We start from the raw sequence: 17,955 nt of genomic DNA, 5'->3' as shown, positions 1-17,955 counted from the left end.
CTGCCATTATAACAACAATATATATACTGAGCTCCACTGTTGTTAGAAAAGACCAAATACCCCCTGATTAAGAGGGAGAATTGTATTCATTTATGTAAAGATGTCAGTAAATACATGAAGTACATGTGAGATTCATGCCAAAAAGTTTTTGTATGCGAGTCCTGAGTTGTAAATGAAACAATGACATAAATGCTTCAATCAACTCTGTCTAACAGACTGTACTTACTTCCCATCTCCTCTTCCTCTTTGGGCAGTGGCTTCAGTGTCACATTTATAAACTTACATTGTGGCCACGGTTTGATTGAGAATGCTTCAAGCTTTCAACAACATAGAACATTTATTACAGAAAAAGAAGAAAAATGATAAAGTGGGCCCAAATGTGTGAGGTCCATCAGTGTGATAGACATACAAAAGGCCTCCAGCTAGTCCTAAGAGTACTTTGTACTGCACAGCAATAGTTTCTCATGTTAAACTAATATGGCCTAGACACAAAAAATCCTAAAATCATACAACTGTCACACACAAAAGGCGACAACGTACAAAAAAAAAGAATAATATTCACATCCAAGGAGAGATAAATAATTACTCAAAATTAAATATTTTAAAATGTCATAGTCTTTAAAAATCTTACGGAAAGATAAAAGTATTTAAAATGACATTGATGTGAATGGGTGAAATACCTGCTCAGATAAAATTGGCAGAATGAGTCACTGGTGACAGTTCATATTCTGTTGCTTCACTATAGTTCACTGTGCTTCTGGTGTAGCTGACACCTCTTACTTCAAAGCATTACTGTCCATATTCGCTCATTTTGGAGGATGGTTCATCTTTAATTAGAAATGACTGGACCTCCAGAGATCATTTATTTAGTCTCATATGTAGAGACCCTGAGTCTGTTGCAGTCCAGCTGCTCTTAAAAAGCCCAGGGACACTTTTATATCTTTGGGTTCCACTGAGGCCGCCTGAGCAGAGGGTTTCGTGCTGCGTTGTCTCGGGGTTCAGCAGCCCAGCTTGGGGGTTGGGACGAAGGCTGCTGCTGCTCCTCTTCTTCTTCATGATGTCCGTTTCTGAAGTTATCAGCCGAGCTGCTTTCATTGTCAACGGAGGAGTGGAGGTGACGGTGAGGAGCAGGAATGGGTGGTTCACTGGAGGAGGAGTTTGTTCTGGACGTGCCACGCCCCGACCTGCCTCTGTCCTCCACTGTGCTTTCATTCACCATGTCGACTGAGGGCGCTTCTGTTAGCGTGTCCAGCCTGCGTAGAGGCATCATGGCTCTGGAGGAAGAGCGTGCGGGCTGGCCAAACCTGGAGCTTCTGGGGGGGTAGGCCACCTCTGACATTGTTTCCTGATCATCTGGGAGAGGGGAAGAACATGACAAAATTGTAAAGAAATTATAAAGTGAGTTGAATTAGGCCATCACACAGTTGCATGGAAGTAACCGGAAATGAAGAAATGGATGTAGGCACAGAGATTCACCTCAATATTAAACCTCATCGAGCTGCTGGTGTTTGTGATGACTGACCCAGTCATCACAAACTTATGTTGTGCAGCCAAACATTGTTAAAGTGCTAATGTCAGCATGCTAACAGTACAGCTGAGGCTGATAGCGATGTTACTACTTTTGCTGATATTTAGTCATAAACTTTATTAAATTTCATCTTGTGGAGGGACATGAATGTTTGAAAATTGCATTGCCATCCCAATAGCCAAACCTCTAGCTTAGCTAAAAAAAAGTCTTGGGTTTGAATATATTTCACTCTGTAACCATCATATACTGAAGCTTAAAGGAAAAGTTAGAACAAGCTGATAAACAAAGAAACACCTGATCAAGTTTTATTTTCTGAGAAAGGCTGCGAGATATGTTAAAACATTTTGGAAACTAACAAGTGATTCTTGTGTTTCAAATGATTACTCCAACCTTAAATCTACACTCAGAGGCCTTAAATGGGGAAAACGGGACCTTAAGTGGTTACAAGTAGTATTAGAAGCTTACCTGTATAGCTCTGCCTCGCAGGGGGGAATTTTGAGTCCAGACTTTGCCCAGCAGGGAGAGAGAAGTATTTGTGGGATTTTGGTACCACCTGATGACAAAAGGGGAATAAAACAGCAAAATGGAAAGAGAGAAGAAAGGAGAATGAGGGATGAGAATATAGACAACAAACCTGTTAATTTGGGACACTTTTCATCTCAGTGTGGCTGAGAGATAATCAACCTGCTTCTCACAAGGTTCAATTCTGCTTCCTTACTTTTGACTTAGGGGCTGAGAACATACTTTACGCAGCTCACAATGCAATACCTCAAGTCAATACCAGCCATAGTTACAGAGCTGCCTGCTTACCGATGACTGAAAGCTGCCAGGTCGGAGGCTGCGGCGGATGCTGGCGTGGCGTCTTATCAATATCTCTCTGCTGTGGGTGTCGTTGGGCAGGGCATGCTTATGTGTGTATGCCACCGTCTGGTTAAAGAAAACAAAAAGGTACAAGATACAACATTATTACACAACAGATTATGACCAAGGGTTCTTCCCGCTCACAGAATTTACCATGTTGGACGTATCCGTCTGTAATGAATTTACTAGCGAGATAACAGGTAGCCACAATGGTTTCACGTAAAGGTGACTACAACTAACAGACAAATGGACTGTTCAAATGCTTTCAGAGGAGAAGGAATTACTCAACCAATACTGGCCACACCTGTCTGGACTGAAAGGGTCCGTGTGACTGTTTGGTCTTTGCGACATGCCACACAATGCAACGTACACATCTCTGTCAACATAGATCTTTCTGACCTGCAGCTATTAGTTAGACCTAAAACAAACATTTCAAACCCTCTAAAAGGTTGCCACTGCTCTTTAGAGAACCGTCTTATGTCAACAAAATGCTCCCGACTATTTCACAAGAGGTCAACGCGAACCAACAGAACAGGAGCCAAACTGAAACTATGTTCTCTTAACAATACAATTTGAATTTTCATCGAATAAAGTGTCAAATAAATTAAAAAAATAAATTCCACAAGAAGCAGCGTTTGTGTGAGAGACAGAACTGCCGGCACGTGAGAGACTTGAAAAGAGGGACTATTAGGACAATCAGACAAGATCAGAAGCATCACATGCTCCCTATTTCTGTCTATACATCAAAGCGTCTCTGTGGCTGATGTCATGTCACTAATGGAAAAGTACAACCGGCCACAGTCTGTGGCTATGCAAAACAGCTCTGACTGTCAGTGCGAGGGGTAAACACATCATTGTGTGTTAGTAAGGCATCACAGAACGTCTATTTTTCCTGTTTGTCGAGGTGAGATTAAAATAAAATGTGTTCACCTGATTACAGACAAGTATGTCTAACAAACAGAGATCAAAGGATTATAGGTAAAATAATTTGATGCAGTACTCCTGATTATTTCAAGCCGCTACTTCCTTATCATGTAAAAAAACAACTACTGTATATGGAAAAAAGATGATGCATGTGGCTTCTTTTAAGAAGTTTTCATTTTGCTGAGAAGCACATGTGAGACTGGGCTGCTGTCGTTGATCCATGAACCTACTACTGCATGTACTGTAAGCAGCTGAAGTTTACTAAAACAGCAAAATGCAAATGCACGAAGACTGGTGGTAGCTTTCTGTCTTTACTCAATCAAACAGAGCCTATTGGAGCAAAGTGGGTCTAATTTGTGTGTATTGTCCATGTAGTGATAACTTCAGCATCAGTGAGGGTAGAAGTAGTCAGATTATTTACTTAAGTAAAAAGACCAACACGACGTTTTAAAAATACACGATTAAAAGTCCTCCATTACTGCTCCTTAAGTAAAGTTGCTTGAGTATTATTTGCAAAAAAAATAAAATGAAAGGTACTTGTATTGCAGAAATGACATGTGACTTATCATCATGAAATTTTCCCTAAAGATGCATCAAAGTGTATTTATCATAATGGAACGACTTTTGACTACTTAATATACTGTTCAGTAATTTAGTCCAGTGGTTCCAAAACTAGGGGTCGGGCCCTTCCAGAGGGTCACAAGATTAACTGAGGTATCGTGAGATGATTAATGGCAGAGGAACAAAGAATTTTCATTATTTTTTTGGGACTGGTAACCACTCAGAGATCTTAAAAGTGTTAAGGAGTCCCAAGGTTGTCAGAGTAACTAGTGGTTTAATCCACCACTGTGAGACAAGGGTAGAAAAGCAGAATGGTGTGCACATGGCGTTTATCCTGCAAGATTGTTAAATATCTCACCCGTTGCCTGATCTTGTACATGTTCTTGGACAGGATGTCATGCATGTTCTTCAGGTCAGGAGCCAGGAACTTCTTCTTAGGTTTACCCAAGCTTTTCTTATCTTCACTAAAAAACAGACAAAAAGAAAAAAAAAAAAGATATGTATAGACAATATGGAGGCGGTGTGATCGACAGACAATCAAAGAGACATGATGAAGGCTTCATACTAGAGAGAGACGGTGGACGGAGCAGCGCTGATGTCTCCAGTCACAGTGTCCAGGATCTCCATGGCGTTCTGCAGTTCCAGCTTCTTATACAGCGCCACAATACTGGACTCAGCCCGGTTGTCTCGGATCAGGATTTTCCGCAGGATTCTATTGTTGAACTTCATAAACCTGATACAGAGAAGGATTATATTGATTAGGATGGACAACTATCTGTGAAGGCCCTGTTGCAGTGATCAATGATGGTTAAAGAATAAGGTTAGTGTTATTTGTTATGTTTTGTTGCAAACAACAAATTCTATAGGAGAGAACAGGAACATTTTACATGTCCAAGTGCAATTTTTGTACTAAATTTGTATTGCAACTTCGTTCATTTATGTATTTGTTTATGTATTTTTGGTGTATAAACCATCTAACCTTTTATTTATTTTTTGTGTTTCATTTTGTTTAGTAAAAAGTGTAATAGTAGTCTAGTCTTAAAAATAGTTACTCATCGATACTGTGCATCTGTTCTTGTTATTCTGCTGCTGTGACACGTCAATTTCCCTGCATGGGATTTTAATTTAATCTTTTTCAGTTGGTCACAAGCAAAAATCGGGGGACTGTGTATAAAAACGGCTACACTGTTCAACCATATATGGATGTTACTAACCTCAAACAGCCTTAAGCTTTAAGTCAGTTTTCCCAATACCATGTGCCGGAGTACAACTCAAAAAAAAAACTTTTCACTGTCCTAATACTTTCTGACTGCTCTGTATGTAAATGTATTTTTCTCAGCATGTTTTCACTTGTTAAACCAAATTAAAATCTGCATTCCTCAAGAACTCGTCTCACGAGAAGAGCATGAAGAATGTGTCAACGATGCTACAAGGGAGGGAAGGAACACTGGACTGGAAAGGAGACAGCAGTGGAGGCTAAAGAATAGTAAAATATATATAAATAAAAATGTAAAAAATATGTAAGCTTTGTAGGAGAACACAAAGTATTACTCAAAGTGTTGAAGGCACACATGAACATGGGCTCTCTATTGCAGATTTCATGCAAGAGTAAATATCCTGTATGATTGTTTCATACCCCATACACAATATGTATTGTATACTGTATGTATTTCAATAACACAATGGTATACGGTACTAAACATATGTACAGTACATAGAGCATATAGTATATTCTTTATAAGATTACATGTTCACAATGAAAAATAGGGTTGTCATAGAGTGTTGAGAAAGCTACTTTTAAGATATCATTTTAACAACTACCCTTTGTTCTTATTAGAAAACATAAAACCTAAAGAGAATAACAAAGATAAATATAGATTTATTGAAATGAGTAACTAACTGTAAGGTAAACACTGACTTACTACATAATATATCACTTGGATTATGACATGCTGTAGTTTATAGGGACTGTAATTCAATTGAAATGCGTTTGTGTTTATGATGCCCACATCCTATAACCAAATAGATTTGCCACAGTAAGTCCAAGTATTTTTCTCTGTAGTCAGTTATGGTCAAAATAAATAAATTCTGACTCAGACATTAGCCTTCTTCAGAATACAGTTTGAACATAAACCCATTTAAAATCTGAATTGGGTTTTTCACAAAAAAGATGAAGAAATAGTTACAGTTATTAGTTAATGCAGGTAACTACTATGCACCAAAACACTCATTATGTCAAGTAAAGCAAAACATTTCAGAGCTTTAGAAGGAAAAAACATCAGTCACTGCTGATGGCGGAAGCTGAACCCGACACCAGTGTGTGATTAGGTGTCAACATTCCCACACAGTCTTGGAGAGAACAATAGCTTTTTCAGACAAAACACCAGAGGAGGAAACTGAGAGCAGGTAAATTAAAATCGCAGTCCCTCTTCCAGTTTCACTGTAGATTCTGTCTCTTTAAGCGTTATGTTATGAAGTAATTATTGTGACTGTAAATAATCAATATGATAATAAAAGTTTCTTATGATATCAATATGATAATAAAAGTTTCTTGTTGAGCAAATTTAGCACACATCAGGAGAGAGAAAGTTCTTACTTGTCCTTCCAGTAGAAATGGCTCCACTGTCCACAGAGGTCCTCTATGCCAGCTATAGTGTGGTCCATGAGCTGAGAGCAAAATGAGACCTGTTAACCCTGTGTGCAGATAATATACAGCATACCACATTTACAACAATCACAATCTGTAGCGTACCCTGCAGTGAACCTCTACGTTGATGGTGTCAAGATTGCGGTTGGTTCTGCGGACATTGATGAACTCAATCAAAGGTCGGATACTGATGCCCTGTGGAGGAGAGAGGGAAAGATCAGATTCAGCAGAACAAGGAAAAATATTAGAGGACTTTTAAAATCCCACCTGGTTGTCAAACGATTGGGCGTTATTAAAATGAAAAGATACGGAATCCAGGTCTGAAATTGAGTTGTAATGCAGTATCATTATATCCAAAACCTACAAAAATTACTAGATAATGAAATAAATTCTGATCTGGAATTTAAATCATGTGGTGTGTTCCAAGCTTTAAAGAAATGACACAGGCCACCAGTCTGTTTCTCTCTGACTGAGAATATTTGATTCAATTAGGTCTAATACAAAGATAAAACACAAATATATACCATGCTTAGTTAAAAAAAGAAAAATGGTACGCAGCAAACAACCGTGTAAAATGTTTTGAGTATAAGCACACAGTCCCCCCCCTTACCTGGAGAAAGACAGTGAAGAGGATGACAGCAATGGTGGCAGTGACGAAGAGCTGCTTGCGGCCGATGTTATCAGGAAGGGTGAAGACCAAGGCGAATGAAATTGCACCTCGTAGACCACCGTAGGCCAGACCAAATTGATCCTTCATGTTAAATGGGATGGTGCGGAAAGGGTTAATGATCTGAGTCAGCACCAAGACACCTGTGAAGAGAGGAAGAGCAATGTCAGGATGTTATTTTGGTTTTAAATCTTCACCAACTAATTTTAAATAAGCGCTGATGGTGGCAGTGTTCTTCTTCCTTGCCTTTATTACAACTTGTGATTGGTTCAGTAGGACAGCATGGAACCAATCAAAGTGTGTAGGAACACAAACTAAACAGGGACCCACTCGTTAAAACATTGCTTCGTAGCACTATTAGTGGTCAATAACTCAACAGGGCACCTTTAATCATGCAACAAGACAAAGAATAATACCCCCTGCCCTCTCCTTACCCAGACCCCTCCATACAAAAGCAAACAGCAATGTGAACAGGATGTAGCCCCAGTTCCACTCATGTTCTGTTGTTATGGTGACGACCCCCAGGAAGAAGAAGATGAGGGTCTCGGAGATAGAGCCAAGCATCTTGACCACATGGCGGATGGTTGTGCAGGAACGCTGGGAAACGTTTTCTTCAACGTAGTACTTCATGGTGAGAGCGCAGGTCACAATGCTGCAGAAAAACAAGAAGCTGCTGTGTTTTTGCTGAATTCTTGCGTCACTGGAACTGTCTGTCATTTAAATATTTCAACAAGGAAAAAAGTTTAAATCTACTCACGCCATGATGGACGAGATGGAGAAGAGCTCGGCCACCAGATAGGCCAGGTAGCTGTACATGAATATGAAGAGCGGCTCGATTTCTCGGACCTTGGAGGTGAACCTTGTGGTGAAGGCAGCCGTGAAGCCGAACAGGATGCCGAAGCCCATCCCACCGAGCCCGACAACGAAGAACCGCGCCACCCCGAGGAAAACGTCCACTGGCTCCACCACCGGCATCTCCGCCACAAAGTTGAACATGTTGTACAACACCTGAAAACATGGGGACACACACACACAAATGCTGAAGAGCTCATGCAGACGCACAGTCTTTTTCTGTGCACAAACTTGGGTGGTGTCAGGGGCCACGGCCTCTAACGACACAGTTGCAGATAACATTGATTTGTTGGAATATTTACTCTGCACTGTTTGCAATTTGATAATCTCATTTCACCAAGCACACTGAATGACTCACGGAAATGAAGCATTTGCCAGAGCAATCAGCTTTGTTCCTTTTCCTCCTGTTCTGACAAAGAACAAGTGCAACTCACTGCTGTTTCAGGGTGTTGTTGCTTTTTAAAATATGCTGTCTGACTGCACGTCATCCATTAACAGTGGGTTTTCAGAGAAAGCAAGACGTTTGTAGACATTGTAAATTATGCGAAACACTAAGGCATTGTAAAATATATAACACATAAAGCACATTTAACAATTTCTTTAAGGTGGTCAGGTGGTCATATTCTATATTTGTATTTTATCTAAGACCAACACCAGTCCATCATGCAATACTTTCCAAATTCCCCAGTCTGTCCGTGACAGTCTCAGCACCAGGCCAATTGCAGTTTCATTTTTGGGAACTATATTTTCTTCCACAGAACTAGTGTGCTGGTGAGTTAAACAGCATCAGGAGGCTGTATGTGGTATAGTCTCTAAATTTAGTACAGTTCCCATGGAGGAACATGCCAGCCAGTGCAACAATGCGGCTAACTTATGTGTTTTTAATAGTTATTGGATAACAATGGAGCTGTATGGCAAAGAGGAATAAGCTGTATGGCTATACCGACATTGAGTGTAAGTGGATCAATTCATTGTTGGTTGGGTCTTTTCATGGGATTTGCCGTTATTAAGAGAAATACAGACATATCAGATATGCTCTGGGATGAGCCTTTCAAACACTAGGGTTTAACAAGCCTAACATTTACCGAAGGCAGATCTGCATGGAGAGTAAGGCAGCAACAGTTCCCTGTTTTCACAGATGATAACCCAGTACTCTCAGTCAAAGGCGGAGCCAGAAACTCTGGGGCCTCACTTTTTAATAATAGGATCCTACTGGAATTTACGTGGGTCTTCTACATCATCTGAAGCCCCTACAACTGTAACCATCTTTCACCTAACTAGTGGCTGCAGTGATCATCAGTAGTATTTGTTACAAATACAAATTGTTTAATGGGAGCAATTCTGCAAAACCAAGCTGTCTGTGCAGACCATAACTGGGCTTTCCCAGTCTCCTGGGTTACTGTGTCTTCGATCTCTGCTACTGTGTACTAAACAAAAGGGGTAGCCATTCCAATGCTAAGAGCAGGTTATTGTAGGTGTGTGTGTGTGTGTGTGTGTGTGTGTGTGTGTGTGTGTGTGTGTGTGTGTGTGTGTGTGTGTGTGTGTGTGTGTGTGTGTGTTTTAACACAATAAGAAGAGGGTGAAGGGTGAAATTTGAGCACGAGCTCATTTCAGACAAGTTTCAGACAATGCTTTCCGTTTGCATTAACTCCTCCCTTCCAGCCAAATGCAACAGAGAGCTCATAAACGGGTTTGGCCACATCCGGGCAAAGAAGCTTCCAACGCTACACAGCTCTGATCTTTGTGGAGGCGTCTCATGTCCCCAACAACATTACTTCACTTCCATTTTTTTTGTTATTTATCTGTTGAGCAATCTTGCCAGCGCACAGACAAATGTTCTAATACAGCCATACTAACCCAGAAAAAAAGAGTGTGAACTAATTGTACATTATCCGGCGAGTTGTTAGAGAAAGAATAGAAAAGCTTCAGACAAAACGATACTTGATCTGCCTTTTTATATGATAGCAGTCAGGATCCAGAACGGGTTTTAAATAGTAGGTGGAGTCGCAATATGGTGAACAATAAGGGATTCTGCTTTGTTCCCACACCAGCTGCAGCCCTTTCCCAATTCACTTTTATTTTATCTCTCCACATGTAAGGGCCCAATAGCATGCTGGGTCCCTGGGTGTGACTTGAAGGTGTATTTAGTCACTGAAAATCCATTAACACATTAAGAAGAGTTTGTAATGACACCTTGCTCATTGCTCTGCACGTTTTCATAACAAGCAGTAGCCCTGAGGAACTCAAAGCTTCAGCTTAGAGTAAAGGGGAAACAACAAATGTTTAAAATCCCCACTAACCAAACACCCTTTGTTAGTTTCTGTCTCAGCCCACTCACCACAGTGACAGCATCATTGAAGAGACACTCTCCAAACACCACGATGTAGAGCTGCTCGTTCACAGACACGTCCTCAAACACGCTCAGCACGGCCACTGGGTCCACGGCCGAGATGATGGTGGCAAACAGCAGGTTCTCCTGGAGGTTGATGTCCTGCACACCAAACGCCTCGATCTGGCATATGGCGAACAGAGACATGCCAATGCCGATGCTGTTCCACAGAGTCCCCACCACTGCAAACCACAGCACCTGCAAACATAGACAGAAAAACACCAATTGTCTTCACAGGGGAGGAGATGTTGAATGTGGATCAGGAAAGCTGTGGCTGATTTTTAACGGACCGTGCCAATGTTCTCGAAGAAAGGCCTGGTGGGCATGAAGTAGCCCGAGTCGAGGACAATCGGGGGCAGCATGTAGAGGAAGAAGGCATTGCTGCTGAGCACAGCAGGTGGCTCCTCGTGGACAGAGTGCATGATGCCACCCACCATCAGACCAATGGTGATCAGAAGGCAGGACTCTGGCACCCAGATGGTGATCTTGTGGTACACATGGAAACCTGAGACAAAAATGATATTTGGTTCAAAAACCAGGTACAGGGCTTCCTGCAACCAGCTCAGCTGCACCCTCTATGAAAAAGGTCACAACTATTATTGACAAAATAATTAGTGACCTGGATCATAATCCATCACCAGCATATCTTACTGTTACTCACCAATTTTTGCGAATGAAGCCAGCAGCACCCAAAGAGTGACCTCAAATGGTATCTGTATTCTGGCGTAATCCATTGTAAACACTGGCATATTCGCCTTTTCCGCGTCTGGATACGCATGGGGGCCATTATCGGGACTAACGGGCGGCAGAATCGCTACACTGCCGGTTGGTTTGGCTGGGATTTCCCCTGTAGAGCCATGGATAAGACTTAAAAACGTGAAAATGATGAGTACAACTCCTGCTCGCCTTGTAATGCTTGAATCCATTGTGCACAAACCCAGAGCCCCTACACAGTAATCCAACTTGATGTAAATAGCAATCAATCCATCCAAATTGAAAGTCGAAAATATAATTTAAAAAAAACAGCTGGTGAGAACAACTCAGCTTCTCCTCTTAAAGTTGATGATTTAATTTTTTATTTTTTTTCTCCTGGAATCACTCCATCTTCAACAGTCAAGCTTTACTGAACTTCGCTTCGGAGCTCAGGGTTGCATGGTCCGGACAGGTCTCCTTCAAACTGCGGCACAACACACCTGTGGCTTACCTGCAGCGCGTCCACGAGTTCCGATACAGGTTTGGCGCGGCCCCGAGGCCTGCTTTGATTGGGTGTCACCTTGAAGCAGATAAAAAGGGTGGGGCGCGGTGTTTTTGCGGGCCATTCAGGGAGTTTCGGTGACACCAGTTTCCTAAACAAGAGTTTCAACTTTCACTTGTTACACCAAAAGTTTCCCAGATGTATTTAAAGTGGTTCAGACTGCAAAGGTTGATGTGACCGTTTCATTAAAATGTGGAGAATTAAAACATATTTCTTGATTAATATGAAGCGTTTTCCTTCTTTAAATATGTATTCTTAAACCAGCTTACCTCTTGAATTCAATACTGATGATAGAAATTGATCTTTGCTTACAAAGTTGTTTCAGCATCATTGGACAATTACTTAGATCTGTCCATCTCTGTTAGATTCTGTTCTAAGCATGAAAGCCCATTTCCACAAGAAAGAAAGAAAAATCAGTAGTGATAACAATGTGTTGAGTAACCAAAGCATCTCATAATCTAAGATATTATGTCAATAATAGAAATACGTATCTCTAAACCATTGGTAGTTTTCATTTTCATCATTACAACTTTTCAATGAAATTTGATTTAATAATGATTAATATTAAAAATAAATCTCAAGGTTTTGAAAATAAAATTGTTGACTTGGTATTTCATAATTTTGATTTTCAATTAGCATATTGATGTTTTCATAATTTCTTACCTTTTCCTTAAAAAAACATTTTGTTGACTAAGTGTCTTACATTTTGGATTTTAGTACCTCATATATAATATATTAAAATTATTAATGTGTGGACTCGTGTTGAATGTGCCTTTTCATATAATTAATAAAGCAAGTCCCACTTTCATTGGACCCTCCCCTTGGCTTAGAAAAAAAATCGATTCCCTCCTATAATATCCTGAACTGATCTATCATAACAAATATTTGGGATTTAAGAGCTGCTAAAGCCAGATCAACTGTGACTCACAGTGAGTATTTATTATTCTTACTAATCGTAACTTGTGCTTCCAGGGTATTTAATTGACAGAGATGTTGTTATTTGGCTGAATGTGCAAATACCGTCGTCCACCTTTAGTGTGAAGCACCATAGAAACAATACTGCGCCACCGTGTGGTACGCCAGCTGCACAGCAGAGAACCGGAGATACTTGGCCCGGGTAGTCAAAACAGCACAGAGGATCATAGGAACCAGGCTCCCGACTCTGGACACAGTTTATGCTAGTCCCCCCCCCCACACACACACACAAATGCACACCCGCACACCCACCCCTGGGTGCTACAGCTACAGCACCCCCCATCAAGCTGCTGAATTATTCCACTGATACACTTTATACTCTGTTTGCACTGCCAAAACAAATGTTTGCACTGCACTGTTTGCACTGTTTTTAAATTTTAAATACTCAACTGCTGTACATAGTAAAGTTTTCATTCCTTTGTGTATTTTTATCTGTATATTGTTGTTATTGGGTTGTACAGTACCGGTCAAAAGTTTGGACACACCTTCTCATTCAATGGTTTTTCTTTATTTTTTATTTTCATTTTTTTCTACATTGTAGATTAATATTGAAGACATCCAAACTATGAAGGAACACATATGGAATTATGTGGTAAACAAAACAAATGCTCAACAAACCAGAATATGTTTTATATTTTAGATTCTTCAAAGTAGTTATGATGAGAAGGTGTGTCCAAACTTTTGACTGGTACTGTATATTGTTGTTATTGTGTTTGTTGTCCGCTGCTGCTGGCTGGCTGAGGGCTAGCAAACGGAATTTCGTTGTATCACTACAATGACAATAAAAACCTCTTTATTTATCTTTATCTTTATTTTATCTAGCATGTCAGGTTATCTGTGGTTGGACAGTGTCTCTCTGCAGACTCGGCCGACTGCGCCCCCAGTGGAGGGAGAAGGATCTGCGACCAACGGAGCTATTACGTCTCGATGTGTCAGAGGGAGTCAGGGCGAGTCTTGACTGCAGACATCGTCGAGTAGCAACCAGGATGCGCATCAATATGAAAAGACACCTTCGCATTTCTCTAAACGGTATGACATATTATTTTTTTTGCGTGTTTTTCTCATGTGACATCTCATCATTTATCTGTTTGTCGAGGGCGTGTGTTCAAACCGGTAGATGCTGCTGTTAAGAGAGAACAGCATCTCGCAGCAGGAGCGGCATAAGACATGTTTACAGCCGTAGCATCATCTCAAATGTCCATTTATCTGATTTTATTCTTATACATGACGTGTTTTGTATATTGTGCACTACGTCCTGCAGCACCATGCGGCAGCCCATCGAATGAGCATCAGCAGATATCATGACGCAATAGTTGTTATTGTCCGACTGTCAGAGGATAAAAATGTATCCACACTTGAAGTGTAATGACAGTATTATTGGCCAATGCTGCTATAAATAGATTTACATTGGACAGCTCTGGCGCAAAAATATGCACCTAAACAGACTGGATGACACCCTGTTTCACGCAGGTACAAAAGGCCAGTACAGTGTTCATGTAGGATTATGGAGAATAACGTTATATATTTATTATATAAAATTTTTGTCATACACATTCCATCTAAAACCGGATGTGTTGCTCATGAAGCAACGTGTCACGCTATTGCAGGCCTCCCATATGCTCCCAACAGAGCAGAAAGGATTAGATTTGATCTGTTGAATCATTGTTTTCACTCTTTTCATAACAGAGAGGGAACTAAATGACACTTTATGTGTCTCGCCCTCTAACTGTCTCCTCTTTTTCTTTCCGTCTCCTGCATCTGTGTGTGCAGATGTGTGTGTTTTTCTCTTTATAACTGAACTAAAGACCCACCTACAGTAGCGCTATGTGTGTGATCCTGTAGCATCATTAACACAAGTTCAATCATCATCATCATCATCAAAGGATTCTCAGTTTATTGCTGTCTTGGTAACAAGAGCTTCTTTATATGGGACGTTTCTTCCTTCTCACGCTTTTGTTTGCATATTTGTGTGTGTGGATAAATGCTGTCCCCCTGGGAGTAAACACGTTTGCATATTCTGCACCTCTTTGATCAATTCAAGCGATTCATAGATGTGTGGATGTAGTCAGCTGTCCATGTGTCCATGGTTACTACATCACATAGATGATGTAGATCAGACTCAAGGGAGGCAGATCAGCTCAGCTCAGCTCTGGACCAAAACAGGATCAATAAATTGAAATTGAGAGGAACACCGGGGCTACAGAGGGGACACAGGAAAGGGAGAGGGCTGGAGCACAAAATGAAAGAACAGAAGAAGGGGACATTCTGGACAGATTTAAAGGGGTAAGGAGGAGTGAGTTAAGGATGAGGACATCTGAGAGAGAGACACTGCAGTGCAGCCGGTGCTGACAGCATCTGCAGTGGGCCAGTTGTGTCCCACCAGCCTAAATAACTGGGTCAATTTTGTCTCCAGACCATCTCAGAGGACTGTGTACCACGAGTCCCACCTGAATCCTCTCTACTTTCACTACCTCACTTGCATCCTTGCTGCATGTATACTATCTTTTCTTCTTCTTTCGTTGAAGCTGGAAAACCATCGTAGTCAGTCTCCCACTGACCTGTTCTGCCCTTTTTTTGGGTCAAAGGTCACCTACAGAGCAGCCGCTGTGGAGCTGGTCAGTTTTTAGCCTTTTGCTCAGTGGCACTTCATCAGTGTGGCTGCTTGCTTCCTCAAACCAGAAGTCTACATCAACAAACTATAATCTGTCAAGAAGAGCTAAATCTTCATTTTTCAAGCAAGAATACCAAACGTTCTCTGGTTTCAGCTTCTCATAAATGAAAATGGGCTGCCCTTCACTGAATTGCATCATTATAATTTTAATATTATCAGCTTTGGTACTGTTGGTCAAATAGAACAAGAACTTAGAGGATTCACTTACGTTTCGTAAGAAATGTGGTGGGCGTTTTTCACTATTTTCTGGCATTTTATAGACCAACTGATTAGTCTGGAAAAAAATCAGCAGATTAATTAGTTTGAAAAGTTTATTATTGATTGATATGATTAAACAATTAGTCATTTATTCCATACAATGGCACACAATGTCTTCAGTTGTCTTATTCTGTCTGACCAACAGTCCAAAACCGGAAGATATTCAGTTTATAATAATGTTAAACCAATATAGATAACAAATCTTCGCAAGGTGGTAACAGATCAGTTAGTCCTTTTTGCAATAAACAGTAACAAAGTTGTTGTTAATCAATTTTCCATCCACTGATAAATCAGTTAATTGACAAGACGGTTCAGCTCCACTCCCAGGCTTTTGTCCTTCATCAAGCAGACGTCATGTAGCTGACATATGTGATGGCGATGGTGATCTGAGGCTCCCTGTGGCTTTACATTAGATCCAATGTGGGTTTCCTAGAGAGCTTCCCCCAGAGCCCCAGGCAGATTACTGCATTTTAAAAGACAGCTCCCATTGACAATGACTCCCACACAGCGTTAATGAGGCAGAGCATCCGCGCCGTAATTGTCATCTGTTATGGTCTCACACGAAGGTGCCAAAACAGAGATTACACTGGCAGAGAGAATCACGCTCACACTCTGGATTTAGTGTGTGTGACTATACAGATGACTTTGAGTTCATTTGTGCGTGGCATGTGACGTCAAAACGTATTCTCGAGGTATAAAAATAGACCTCCGATGCTGAGGTCCTTACACATGAATGCACAGCGGTACACACACATTTGTTTTCCTTGCACCTTACTCACGGTACCAGATATGCCCTCAATCCACCAGGTCTGTGTATGTAACGGCTGAGAGGAAGAGAAATCTATTCCAGCTGATCACTCTGAGCAAAAGCAAGTGGATATTTGTGTGAAGAGTTTGTAATGACACCTTGTGTGAGTCCGACATGCCTCAGGAAATGTAAACATTTACTTCTTAGGGCAATATGAAGCTCCTTTCAGCTCTGGTTTGTCATCAGACCACCTGCTGCATCCATTTTCCTTTCATCTCAACCTTTCACATTTTCTTCACGCACAATATTTTCTCTCTCCTCCTCTGTGTCTTACTTCTCCTCTGGTTCATATTTGTGCTTAGTTGTGCCTTGCAAGAAAATAAAATCAATATACTGCAAGCTTGATTGTCTGGTTGCTGATTCTCACTCTTACTGTACACCATCGTTCCCACCGTGTGCCACACTTGGCACAGTCTCAGTTTCCTCTTCTCTCACTGTTGCACATAAATTTGGCAGTAGCAGTGTTATTTAGGTAACAACATGAGCAGCCATTTACGCTGTGGCTTTGCAGTGTCATCCAAAATGAGCGTCGGACTTAACAATTTCACTATGCGTTACGCCAAAAGCATTTGCTGGATGTGATGTAATAATAATTGTTATATAAGGCCAAAGTCTCTGTGGTTAAAGTGAGAAGGTTGTAACTGTGAAGGTTGTAACAGTTGTATTGTTTATATAATGAAAAAGTGATTTTATTGAATCCTCTGTTGGATGTTAGATATGGAGAGATTTTAAGCGTTTCCAGTGAGTTTGTTTAATATCAATCAACTGTTTTTAGAGCAGTATAATAGCAAACCGCAGGTCAAAATACTATCAAGTTTGGTTTTTATATTTATGGCCCCTAGAGAATGATTCTCGGTGATTTAAGTGACACCCTGTCCTCTAGTGTTATACCACTGGGAGCTCAAAATATCATGTTATGAACACTAGTCCATGTCTAGTTATGTCATCCGTTATTATGGGACATTTATGTGACATTTTTAGGTTTCCAATATTATTCAAAGATTTGAAGAATGGGGCGTCAGAAAAAACATGCTCATCAGAAGAGAAATCTTTTCGATTCCTGTTTTTTTTCACAGAAGAAACTACATATACATTGTTTGTAGCATCTAAGACTTGAAACGTTTTTGTGTATTTGTCTTTTAGGGGCTTCTAGAGGTGCTTTACTTTTGATTATTGGCAGTTTTTAGACACACCTCATATTAAGAATCATCCTACACAGGAACAAGGCAATACATATTTTATTATAAATTAAGATTTCCCCAGTGTCCTAGAATGCAATGTCTGGAGCAGATTAGCTTAATCCATGAAATACATTTACCTCATTATATATGTCTGTGCATTTTTGTTTGATATTAGTCAGAAAGGTGAAAAAACACCAGAAAAGCACAAATAGCATCAGTAGGGGAAGATTCAGAGTGCTGCGGCGCTCTGTTTTATTTGCTACAGCTGTGTGAAAAGTCACACTTTTCCCCCACTGATCTTTCTCTGCACTGCTTATATTAGCACATTATCAGAGGGAACGAGATAAGTCAGCACTGACAGGAAACTAATCAACTCTC

The 17,955-nt window shown here is 40.7% G+C and overlaps 1 protein-coding gene across 1 annotated transcript; it reads right to left on the bottom strand.

The window, feature by feature from the left end:
• Positions 1-651: 651 nt before the first annotated feature.
• On the bottom strand, positions 652-11,561 carry slc9a2 (solute carrier family 9 member 2). The gene is made up of 13 exons (XM_054615223.1): positions 11,091-11,561; positions 10,720-10,934; positions 10,379-10,627; positions 7,946-8,196; positions 7,623-7,840; positions 7,132-7,331; positions 6,627-6,716; positions 6,471-6,541; positions 4,440-4,607; positions 4,233-4,338; positions 2,339-2,455; positions 1,994-2,081; positions 652-1,353 (listed from the first exon to the last, which is right to left on the bottom strand). Exons 1-13 carry the CDS (start codon positions 11,353-11,355, stop codon positions 935-937), a joined length of 2,457 nt encoding a protein of 818 aa, XP_054471198.1. The 5' UTR covers positions 11,356-11,561; the 3' UTR covers positions 652-934.
• Positions 11,562-17,955: the final 6,394 nt, after the last annotated feature.

The sequence above is a fragment of the Anoplopoma fimbria genome, chromosome 16 (genome assembly GCF_027596085.1).
Source record: "Anoplopoma fimbria isolate UVic2021 breed Golden Eagle Sablefish chromosome 16, Afim_UVic_2022, whole genome shotgun sequence".
NCBI lineage: Eukaryota > Metazoa > Chordata > Actinopteri > Perciformes > Anoplopomatidae > Anoplopoma > Anoplopoma fimbria.
The sequence above is the reverse complement of the archived record's forward strand: the minus strand, read 5'-3'. Positions and strand labels throughout refer to the sequence as shown.

Coding starts and splice junctions, on each gene's coding strand:
- slc9a2 (XM_054615223.1), bottom strand. CDS start 11,355: ATGGATTCAAGCATTACAAGGCGAGCAGGAGTTGTACTCATCATTTTC. Junction 4,339..4,439: donor CCGTCCACCGTCTCTCTCTA/GTATGAAGCCTT, acceptor TCTGTTTTTTAG/TGAAGATAAGAAAAGCTTGG. Junction 2,456..4,232: donor TGTACAAGATCAGGCAACGG/GTGAGATATTTA, acceptor TTCTTTAACCAG/ACGGTGGCATACACACATAA.